Source organism: Barbatula barbatula (genome assembly GCF_947034865.1).
Source record: "Barbatula barbatula genome assembly, chromosome: 6".
Taxonomy (NCBI): Eukaryota; Metazoa; Chordata; class Actinopteri; order Cypriniformes; family Nemacheilidae; genus Barbatula; species Barbatula barbatula.
The window spans coordinates 12,355,309-12,367,574 of NC_136765.1; the positions used below are offsets into that span (position 1 = coordinate 12,355,309).

General features: G+C 39.3%; 1 protein-coding gene across 1 annotated transcript in view; it reads right to left on the minus strand.

Annotated features, from left to right (window-relative positions):
• mta1 (metastasis associated 1) overlaps window positions 1–4,339 on the minus strand; it is a 38,945-nt gene extending 34,606 nt beyond the window's left edge. The window contains exon 1 of the mRNA XM_079458477.1: window positions 3,954–4,339. Within this exon, the coding sequence (XP_079314603.1) occupies window positions 3,954–3,981 (28 nt within the window). The 5' untranslated portion in view covers window positions 3,982–4,339. The remainder of the gene's footprint in view (window positions 1–3,953) is intronic.
• Between the last annotated feature and the right edge of the window lie 7,927 nt (window positions 4,340–12,266).

Consider the following 12,266-nt stretch of genomic DNA (forward strand, 5'->3'; position numbering starts at 1 on the left):
GAATCAGGCTCCTTCTATCGCAGCATAAAATTTTCGACTATTCGGGGTCATCCCCTAGTGTGTGTGAAACTTTTCAAAAAGGACAAACTTTTTGTTTTTTATTTGTTTAAACGTACTCTAAAATCTGAACACTCTGTGCATCTGCTCATACTCTAAAATATGGCTAGATGATATGAATGCCTAAACTACTGCAACAGAAAAATATTTTTATGTTCCTTGTATACATGGTATTAAAATTAGGGGGCGTGGCTAATTCACATGCTGAGCTCCTGCTTGTTAGATTGAGTGAGACGGTGCACTATACCAAGTGTGACAAAGAAACATGGAGAAAAGCAAATAGGAGAACCCACAAACGAATCCCGAGCAGGAGGAGGAGCTCGATAAGAAACATACAATAAATGCAGTACTAGGGGTCCTTCAGGAGGGGTTAGAGAACATTTGTCATCAATAGCGAACGACATAGCCGAGTTGAACGTCACCAGTCCTAATGTGATTCAGCCTATTTCCACATTTCTTTGGCTGATCATGGTGGTCTGTTTTTTTTTAAATCCCTCTGATTTTCTTGGCACGTTTCTTCTACGCTGGAGTCTAGGAGAAGCCTCCCTTCTGGGAAAAGAAAGGAGAGACAGCGAAAAGCAGTTGGCTCAATGAGAGAGAATTCACGCAGACTACCTTCTCCATCAAGTGTGAGGGAGGACAAAGATCAAGGGAACGCTTTGTTTCCTTCTCACAGGCCATTGTTTTAACCATTATACCACAACCCAATTTAATGCCCCAAAATCCTCTAAAAGGTGACAATGACATGATCATGACTGAGGGCACCAGGAGAATTCTGAACGCCTTGAAACCGGAAAGGGATCTGGGATGCTTTAACTAGATTCAAATCATAGTCTGACTCTGACTGCATAACTACATCACAAACTCATCTCAGCATTTGACTATTAGTACGCTTGCGCTAAGTGTTGGGTGCACAGCTGAGGTCTGAACATGGAGGTGTAAAATTGTGCGTAACTGGCATTGTTCCAGTCTGAGGTAGGTGCTTCTTTTTGGACCATGTTGGACCAATGAGCAATATACAGTGAGAGAGAGAGAACAGGAGCTGTCGATATGTATCAGGTGATGCAGTAGCCAGAGGTATGGCGGCCCACTGAGATTCTGTGCTGGATGAAGAGCCCGGGGCCATTTTCAGCCTCAGCAGCAGAGATGTTGCAAACACTGGGAGGAGCGTGTAACAGAGTAACAGATATTTACGCAATAATCTTGATGTCCGAACCAAACCATCCTCAATGCTGAGATGTGTCTCTATACAGGATAACCACAGAGAACAGAGCTGTGTAGAGAATGAAATTCCCATGTATATTTTATTTTATAATTTGACTTAGGGCTGGGCGATATGGCCAAAAATTCATATCTCAGTATTTTTAGGAGGAATAGCGGTATACGATATATATCCGGTATTTTTTACCAAAAGGAATAAATGGTTACTCGAAAATCAAAGCCTTTATTAAACCTTCATTTTAACAGTTTTTGAGCAAAATAGAATGCAAATACAGGGTTTTCCCTCCCTGTTTACAAATAAACAGCACACGCAGTTTTCATTTCCCAATCTTCAAGAAAATTAACTGTCAAACTCATATATGGCTCGCATGTCCTGCTTGACCATAAATCGGATGTTAGCGTGAAATAAGACACTTTTGCGAGCCGCTCGGAAAGCTTCCGTCTGCGTCAGAGCTTCTGTTGCAAAGTACTTGCGACTGGGTAACTGGTATCTTGGGTCAACGGTTTTTAGCAGCGTTTTAAAACCTTCTTATTCCACTGTTGCAATAGGAACCATGTCTTTAGCAATGTGATAAGCTACCGCCTTAGTTATATCGCACCACTTGCGACTTTTCTTTCCTCCATGTTGCATGCTACCTTGTGTGCTGGAGCAGGCAAGCGGGCGCGATCTGGTTCGCTCAGAGCGAGCGCGTGCACGGCATCAAACCATATCGATATGAACGATATAGGCTAATCCCGCATCGCGTTGGGTAAACATATCGATATATCCCTCCAACTCGGTATACCGCCCAGCCCTAATTTGACTATGCATTTGTTAAATACTGATCCAACCACAATCTTACAGACTTGAACTGTACATTTTCTACTCTTGTTCAGAGGCAAAGTCTATGTTTACACACTCATGTTCTTGAATAATCTTCTTTAATTCTGAAAAGCCATTTCCATGCGAGCTTGGGCGGCGTCCGATATGATACCCGTTATCTATCATATTAATCGACTAAATGTCCTTTAGGCTAAAAAAGACATATACCATCTTTTGTAGATTCCGATCTTTCTATGGGGAGAATACAATTATATTCCTTATGTAAGCTATATTACATTTTTGGTGTGATTTTCTTCTTATAAAGCTGCTTTGAATCAATGCAACATTGTTAAAATGTATATATATATAAAATGAATATATATATAAATGAACTTGAAACATTACGTGCAGCATCCAATAACTATTTCGGAAATAAGGTGCACTTCAAAAAAAAGGGCGCTACAAACCATGTTTGTTCCCCAAAGAAAGCTTCTTAAAGGAGCCATATCTTTCATAGTCTGAAGAATCCTTTCCCACTACAAAAAAAGTTTACTTGTCCAAGTTTATTTATGGAACCATAGAGCCAAAAATGATCCTTTGGAGAGTATATAATCTTATATTTTAGTCTAATTTCGTTTAAAATAATAAAAAAATGTAGTGCAATTGCATGTAAAAAGGGTTAAAAAGATGTGATTCACATTAAGTCCAGATCATTCCTCACTATAAAACGGACAGTCGGTCGTGCGCATTAAACATCCCAGCACAGTATGTTCTGTTCACACAGCACATTTTGCCAACTGTAGCAAGTCACCAGAGTATTCTTTGCATACGGAAAATGTGCATACTATTCATATCCTGCCGAAATAGTAAGAATAGTATTTGATGTTTGATCATACGCGTTTGATGTGAGCACAGGTGATCTCACACGGTGCCTGAGATCAGCTTTTGTCGTAAAAGACCACCCTATACAACCCCTCTGCCTCAAGACTAAACACCCTCTACCAAATACACCCATTACATCAATAATTACACATTGGACACATTTTTCTCCTCAGACCGGTACCCTAATGGATAATTGATGCCAACACGGGATCAGTTCATTTTCACTTGTCTTTTGTACAGAGACAGATGCAATCACTTAAATAGGTACCCGAGCTTCAGCCATAATGGATAATTAATGTAATTAGACATAATTGTGGACACCTTTTAAATTTGACCCACATTTATTCAAATAGCATTGCTTTACTGCCATCCAACGTAACTGGCGTTTATGATCACACACCAATTTCAGTGCAGTCCACATCTCAATTAAGTTCAACCTCTGACACAACGTGACCACGTTTTCTATTCTGTGGGTTGTTTTTACATCATCTTTATAAGCACAGGGCCATCTACGGGCTTTATGTCTACGTTCACAAACTTTCTCACTCTCTCTTTTGTTCATACGGAACTTATCTACATAAAGTCCAATAAGATTCACGACTGTACCAGTTCACAGCGCGTCTCACCCGACGGGTCTCAAAGTAAAAGCGTGCTGCACAAACTTAACTTTAAACGTGCCTCCCTCCTCTCTAAATTTAAGAGTTACCCGAACGTTACTAATACTCAATGACACACGCACGCGCTACATCATGCTAACAGCGATAAACGTTGAGCTAGTTACTATTAAAAACAATCCCGGGGTCCCGAAACGAGAGCGTCCCTCTTCATCTCACCATCGTCTTCCTCATCCTCTCGCTGTAGTCCTACACTACTTTAAAACATAAAAGAGGAAGGACAAACCTAAAACTGCTAAGCCCTGACGCAAAACAGCACGTACGAGGGCGACGCGTAAAAAACAGCACGATGTTTTTTACCAAGCTTGATCTCTTACCTCCGACCCGGTACATGTTGGCTGCCATGACTGCCCCCGGTCCTGCCTGGCGTCTCCAGGTAGGGCTTTCTATCTCTCGCCGCTGCCGCCGCTGAGTGCTGTGCGCTGGAAAATGGTGGATTGATCAATACGAAGCGGACCAGCGAAGGGATCTTAAAGAGACAGTACACATAATAACGAAGCCGCGCTTTACGGAGCGGCAGATCGAGTTGAGGATCACGCGCGTGTTCTCAGACACCTTCCCAACAAAGCGGGTTCCTCGGTGAGGAGGAGAGACTCGGGCCACGGGAGAGGGAGGGAGGGAGGGAAGAGGGTCCGCGTTTGTGGGCAAGCATCACTCTCCTTTCTACGTTTCCCCGCCTCTTTCGAGTGACCATTGCTGTACTACTTAGGACCCACTAGAGGCAAAAATGAAACAAATAAACAACTGTTGCTTTCCGAGCGAGGTATAAAAAAGATAAAGGTGTTTGCAAAATGATCAACGATGGTGCATTTGGTTGTTCTTGTGTTTTGGATGCGGTACTCCCTAAGGGTATAAGAAATTATTCTCCCCCCCAAAAAAGCGCATTCTCACAAAAAGCGGTCGTAAAAAGCTTAGTTTTATACGTGTATGTGTGTGTGTGAGAGATAGAGATAGAGAACATGACTATGTGTACATGTATGTAACCTAAATATCTACATTTAGACATTTAGTCATTTAGCAGACGTTATATATGTTTGTTTTGGATGAAAAAACGTTGTTTCAGCTGACCTACGAATCATTTGTAACCTACTTCTAGGATGTCATTTGAAAAATTAGGCGAGTTTTTTTATTTTCAAGTGAACTATTCCTTAAACTATACTAACCAGTTAAAATCCGCCGATCAACCAAATTGACCAGCTTTGCTTGTGAACATGTTTACAGTATGAACTAGACTAACACTAACCTTGTACTAAACTGCATAAATGAATCTGAACCGAATTGGTGGAATTTACATTAATTCACGCAGCATAAAAATGTATAGTCAAGGCAAGTTTATTTATATAGCGCTATTTACAATTGTCATTGTTACAAAGCAGCTGTACAAGAAAACATATTGAATATAAGCAAAAAAATATATGCAAGTCAAAACACAAGTCAAATGTCAGACAGACTCTAAATTCATATTTGCAGTGTTAATGAAATAAAACTATAAAATTCTTGCAGTTCTTCTAGTATACATTTAAAGGACCAGTGTATAGTTTTTAGTGGATCTATTGAAAGAAATGCATTATCATATGTAACTATATGTTCAGAGGTGTATAAAGACCTAACATAATGAAGCGTTTCCTTAGAATTAGCTATTTCTGTTCTACACACAGCGCGGGTCCCCTTGCATGGGCATGTCGCCATGTTGTTTCTACAGTAGCTCTAAAAAGACGAACTGCTCGACAGAACGCGTTTCGTAAATCCCATTTGAGAAAGAAGCGAAAACGTCACAACATCTAATCCTCTCTCGGTCTCCACAATGCTTCGAAATGGAGGGGGGATGAGTGTAGTCAGTGTTCTGTTGCAATTCAGAACATCACCGCTAGATGCCGCTATAAATTACACACAGAACCTTTAAGTCACTTTGGATAAAAGCATCTGCAAATATAAAAAACACGTTTAGTGACAACAATATATATCAAACAAATATAAAATACATATTTAGTGACGACCAAAAGAAATGGCGCTAAGTTTCGTCTAGCACATTGTAATGTGGTGGTTCTTAACTCTGTTTAAATTCAGAGAGTGTGTAGACTAAACACTCTCGGTTGACAGTAACAAAACCAGATTTTTGTAAACTAAAGTCTAAATCTTGTTGTATTTATTTGCTCAATAACCTTGGAATAAGCATTCAGTAAAGTCCTGAGAGACGGTTTATATTTATACTATATGTGCACAAAGCTACAAAGATTTAGCCGCTTCTGAGTTTGTTCTCAGGGAAATGTGAAAGACTGCTTTTCAGAAAGGTGTTGTGGGTGGCATATGTTCCAACATTATAGCATAGATATAAAAGCATAGAATGAGTCAGCATATGAGAAACATTAGCCATTGATGCTATGCTACAACAGGAAACACTTAACCATCTACTACTATGAGATCTCTGGTAAGGTCAGTGTTAAGTAGTGTGGTTTGACACACAGTTATCAGGCCATGAACTAAACACAAGCAAAACAGAAGGTTTTGTAAACCCTGATTTCAGGCTGTAATGATCATTTTGTAAAATATATTTCAAAATTGCATGGATACGGAACATTTTTTCGTTTATGTGACATATTTATATGTATATACAAAGCATTAAATCCACACCCAATACCATTTGAAAACCTCAGGAAAGATCAGATGACATCACAGCTTTGGGTAACCCAAAGTTTCACTGGCATTTATGTGTTTATGGGGGATCTACAAACACTAGAACGTGTGTCCCACATAACGCATTCCCCACTGTCAGAAAAAGTTATAAGCACTGGGACGGTACACTTAAAAAATGTCCTAATATGTACCATTTAGGCAAATGACTAAAATTTGGTTGAGGTACTGATATGCACTACTGGGACCAGTAGCCTAACTGCAAAAGGTTTGAAAGGGTGACGCCCCAATGAAAGCTTTTGTACTTTTTCAACAGACTAGATTTGAATGAAATCTTAAAGTCCCTGGGGACTTATACAAGTATAGACATTAAAATGTTTAAACTACGAGTATATTTATTTATTCACCCGATAACAACATATCAGCAGTACTAGCACTCATTCAATTATTGACAAAAATATTGACAGAAACAAAATCTAATTTCTGAACGATTTAATTTTCTTATCCACAGAACATAAGTGAAGACATTCAAAGACGTTAATGGCGCTCCTTCGTCCATATAATTCAATTGAATAGGCTCTGAAGGTGTCATCTACTTTTGTGTTTCACGATAAAATAACAAAACACAATGTTCGTCAATTAATGCGTAATAATGTGTCAATTAGCAAAACATACTGTATGTAATAATATATTCACCTGTCTCTATTTAGACAAGGCTCAAAGATAAACAGCATGGCAAAGATCTGAAAAACGAGAGGATTTAGGGGACGCAGGTGAATTTCAGTAAGCGTTAGTTCGGTAAGGAATGGTGAGGTACCGCTCATGTTTAGTTGTTGTTGTTAGTGAAGGCGGAGTGGAATGCTGTGGTGAGCATCTGATTTACACCATATAAAAACCCTACAAACTGAGCTCTGCCTCCAGCTTAATCTGCAGTCACATGATTCATCCCAGCCAATGGCAGGCTTTGACTTACCCTCTGTGGAGACTGACGACAAAGCCAAGTCCATACTGCTAATTGTGTGTGCTTGTGTATGGGTTTATTCATAAATATGTGTGTGTTAGCTTCTTTAAAAGCATGTCACAAATTCAAGCCAAATCCCTTAAATACACGTATTAAGTAATCGCTTCCAAATTTAATGATGTTTGTTAATTTTGCTGCATTCCATCCGCACTCACGACTAGATACAGCCTACCTTATAACAATAAGCAGTAGGCTTCACAATTTCTTTGTCTGTGACTCGGTCCTCCACAATCTCAGTGGCTGCAGCAGCACCCCAGTTGGCCTTATCCCAGAGCCCTTGCACTCACACAACAGGGAACTGCCTGAGAAACACAAGAAATCAATTAAGGCATATGGCCTGATCAAGCTCCGCTTTCTCTTGTGTTTTTTTATATCACGGCTTCTTATTAGAGTCATACACTGTTTGCCAACTGTAGTCAATGTTTTCTGGAAGGAACTGGTGTTTGTGAGCTTAAAAGGATGTATTTGTAAAAGTGATTTTAAAAAAAATCAAAAGTGCAGGTAAGTGCTTGACACTAAAATAACATTCAGCAAAAATACACTGAGACAGAAATACAGAGTAGAGATTAACAATAAAATCTAAGTAATGAGAAGACGTCTGATCGTTTTAAGAGTCGGGCGGCACAGTAAACAGGAAATGATACGAGAGATGACTGCCTCACCCATATTATTGTCTGGTTTTTTTTAAAGCTTAAGTAGAAGCAACGTTGTCCACAACATTCTCGGTTTGGGCTCTGTTGCCTATAATCAAATTGGCTCATGATTAAACTTGGCTAAATGTCTATCTTTTTAATGTAAATGATACAATGTATTGCATAAGGCCCTACTAAAATTAACTATGTTGCATGGTAAAAAAAATTCTGGGTTATTTTCAACCCAGCGTTGGGTCCAAAGAATTGTAAATTACCATGCTTGTTTGTTTTAACCCAGTGGGTCAAATAAAAAGAATTCTGGGTTCATTTAACCCAACGGTGACAAGATCAATTTTATCAACATTTGGAATGGGAAAATATGATATTCCCAGTAATAACGCATTCCGGTATTTGTCAAATTAAACTAAAAAGCTAACATAAAGCTTTAGTTAGCATTACAGATTTTCAACTATACAGGAAAATAAATAAAGAAATGTACCAATAGAAGTTTGTGTTTTATTTGAAGAATGGACTCCTTGTTATAACCTTAGGTCTAACAAATACTCCGTACAGGGTTTATAGAAGTCTAATATTAGCTACGCAGCAAAAAATAAACAATGGATCAAATTGAGGCAAACTGAAACACACGTCTTTAACTTAAATGTCAAATATACACATATTTCATGCATTACATAAATAAAAAATGATTTCTCACCATGAATTGCCCCTGTGACACATGTCTGTAAACATACAAACAGATTCAGGAAATGCCATTTAAATGTGCTGTAATTGAATGAATATGTCAAATTTAATTTAATAAATAAAGATAACATAAAAACATATTCTGCCATGATTTGTTTATCATTTTATTTTTACAGGCTATCCACAGAGGCCTTGTATAGGCTATGGGACCCATGTATTAAACATAACATCTGTTTTCATTGTTGTTGGTTTTTCTGTACCGGACTGGATGGCGCAAACTTGGAGCCCATGGCTCCCTCGGGCTCATGGTAGTCAAGGGCCCCTGGGCACTGGTCAAATTGGCCCGGTCAGTAATCCATCCCTGCACCCCTGTATTTAGATATGAGGCCTAGGAGTGTTAAAAGGGTTCTCAAATGATTTGGTAATAACTCCACAATCTTGACTCTGTGGTTCAAATAAAATACAAGGTGTGAAGTCGAGAACCAAAGGTCAAATTTGTGCACTTTTCACCGATCATCAGCAGGGGGCGATATTTAACCATATTTTATCACAAGTCTTTGTCCACACGTGCTCTCCAAACAGTACAAAGTGTGCAATGAGAGTAATCCGAACAAAGCAGCCCTGCCACTGCTGACATGGGAAATGACACTGATTTAACCGGTTCATCACAACACATAGGGAGATTAGATTTGGGATTGATGACATATATTTTGTCACAGCAACCCAGACTCTGAGCTAACTCATAGGCCTACTGTCTGATAAAAAGCTTTTCTTTCCAGAACTCCCTCTTCCCTGTGTTCTGGTGAGAGAGGTGATAAGTGTGTGAACTTCTTTGTGGTGTAGGCTATATGTGTGAGTGTCTATATGTGAAGTTATAAAACCGTATGCTGTTGGCCCCGTGGCCTAGCAGTTATGGATTGTTTGAAACCCAGATTACAGCTTTACCCAATCCTCTTCTAGTTTTTCTAGTTTCCTATTGCCCCTCTTATTGTAAATAAACATATTACAAAACAATAGTATGGGCCAGTGGTTGAAGTGGAGGTAACATGCTTTATCATGCATTCTGACTTCATTACACAGTTGAACGCAGGGCCGTTTGAAGGAATTTGGGGGCCCCAAGCAAAATGGACATGGAGGCCCCCCCAACCCCCCGCCCCGCCCGCACACCCGCAATGCCTACAGGAACCACAGCATAGCCATAAAGTTTAAGTTCAACCACACTTTATATAAATAAAAAAGGTTTACAGTGCATAAACTGCTGTTGCATAAACAGTGCATAAATAAAACATGTTTAAAGTTCAAATACTCATGTTGCATATACTGTGCATAAATAAAATAAAATTACAGTGCAAATACTGCTGTTGCATATAATGTGCATAACAAAAAACACCACTGTACCATAAAATCAAATATACATTGAAAATTTCTGTTCTGGATGCAGTGTCTTCCACTGTGAGAGATGCTATTGACGGTGTAGCTGGGGAAAAATAATGTTTTTATCAATATAATCCATCTGTCGAGGTACAGAATTCATCACTGAGTGTCTGACACCTAGAAATTTGACAGGCACTACTGTATATTAAACATTCTGAAATATCCATGGGCTAAAGTGACTGGTATTTACACAGTTTGGTGGGAATTCAATAGTGATTTGCACTGTTGTTTTTCTAACAATATGACAGCACACACTTATCAGTTTAAACTCTGGGCTGTGCAGGATATCAGCTGTAATTCTAGAGCTTGTGGTGGTACCTTGTGCTATAGAGGAAACATCAGCACTGAGAAGTGATGCATCTGATGTTGAGGATGAAGTTGATGGTGTAGCTGGGAAAATAATTGAAAAAAAATCTGAAATTACCTGTGAAGTACGTTTTACCATTTCACTGTTAGCATATTGAAAGAGGTCACTATTAACAGCTCAGCTCAGTGAGAGAAATTCACTCTACCTTCATCAGTGGAGGTCTCCTTAGGAAGAGCCTGAGGGCTGAGAAATTTAAGCAAAGCACCTTGAGGGAGAAAGAAAAGATGGTAACACTTAATAATAACAATCATTAATAGATGGTAAATTGATAGTTAATTAATCTTTAGTTTACTGTCATTTAACTGTTAGCAAACAGTCTTTTTACTGTTAACAAACAATGAAATTATAATTATATGTTTACTAATTATTAGTAGTGCTGTAAATTAACAGTTTATTGTAACACACATTATATCTATCATATAATATATTAGGTATCGGGTAATGATTAAACATTTTTTGTAAACCTTTAAGAAACCATTTTAAAATATCTATAAACATTACATAGATAGACGACCAGATATTCCTAACACTTTGTTAAGGGTTACTAATGCTTAAAAACATCCCAAGCTAATGTTTGATGCACGGAATTTATTGTGTGGTTTTCCTAACCCCCCCATTTGGTAAATAGATCATCACGGTGGAATAGTTAGTATAGCATGCTAACGTTATGCCACTTTCATCAAAACCTATTACAAAGCTATAGCAATGTCATGTCATTAAATACGATAAACAGTGATTCTGGAACAGATCTGCATCTTCCTTATCCCGTTTAAAAACATATTACAGTAGTATGTAACCATATTCCGTCCGAAGTTGCACTAACTGTTCGTTACAAGCAGCATTTGCCGTCAGGCAGGTTACAGGTAACGTTAGCTAACATATTTTTGCAAGCCTACCTGCTGCAAAATGACACCAAGACAAGAAGAGCTATTTTATCCAGTGTAATTTATCACTTACCACTATCTTGTTTATTCTTATCCTCCTCTTCATTTCTCTTCTTTCTTTTTTGGGATCCTGAAGCATAATTCCGCTTCATGACTGCCGACGGAGGTTTTGTTTTTGCCGGCAGCAGAGATCACGAAAGGGGCCCCTTGAGGGGGATCCCAATAAAAGTGTCATTGCACTTTACTGCATTGACTGTCAAAGGGGCGCTCAGTTTGTCGTTGCATTTTATTCTTAACCAGTTGTTGTCTTTGGGCCCCAGGCCAGCTCGGGGCCCCCGGCCAGCTCGGGGCCCCAAGCAATTGCTTGGTTTGCTTGCCTTGTCGCGACGGGCCTGGTTGAACGTGCTGGCTTCTCATGATTAACATGGTCAACTTGTAGTATTTCTGTACTTGATACACTCCCCCAGCACGGTTAAAGTTTTTTTAAAAGTCTGGATCCCTGCTTCGTAACAGGGATCCTACTCCCTTTATTGGCCAATTCTCCCGGAAAAGTACGGCAAGGCGAAAAAAAGAGCCAGCGAGACCCGCTTGCCATCAAGATTGTCTGCGCTGCGTCAAGATTGTCCGCACTGCAGCCTGTTACTCTTGCGATAGTGAAGTTTAGATGTGTCTGGTTGTTCACGGCATTTCTGTGATGGATGTTATATAGATAAACGGTGGATATAACGCTGGATTTGGAGATCGTTTGAAACTGATAGATGGCGCGGTCCCAGTGCTTAAAGATGCCGAAACTGCACGGGGGAAGTGAAACCAAGTCATATGTCTGTGTGTTGTTGCAAACGGCACGTACGTGCATAATTGTGTTTTTCCGGATATAATTGTACAGCTGAATCCCTCATTTATAAATTTTATCAAACTAAATAGGCTACTCTTCGAAGATATGACTAATGCAACACTGT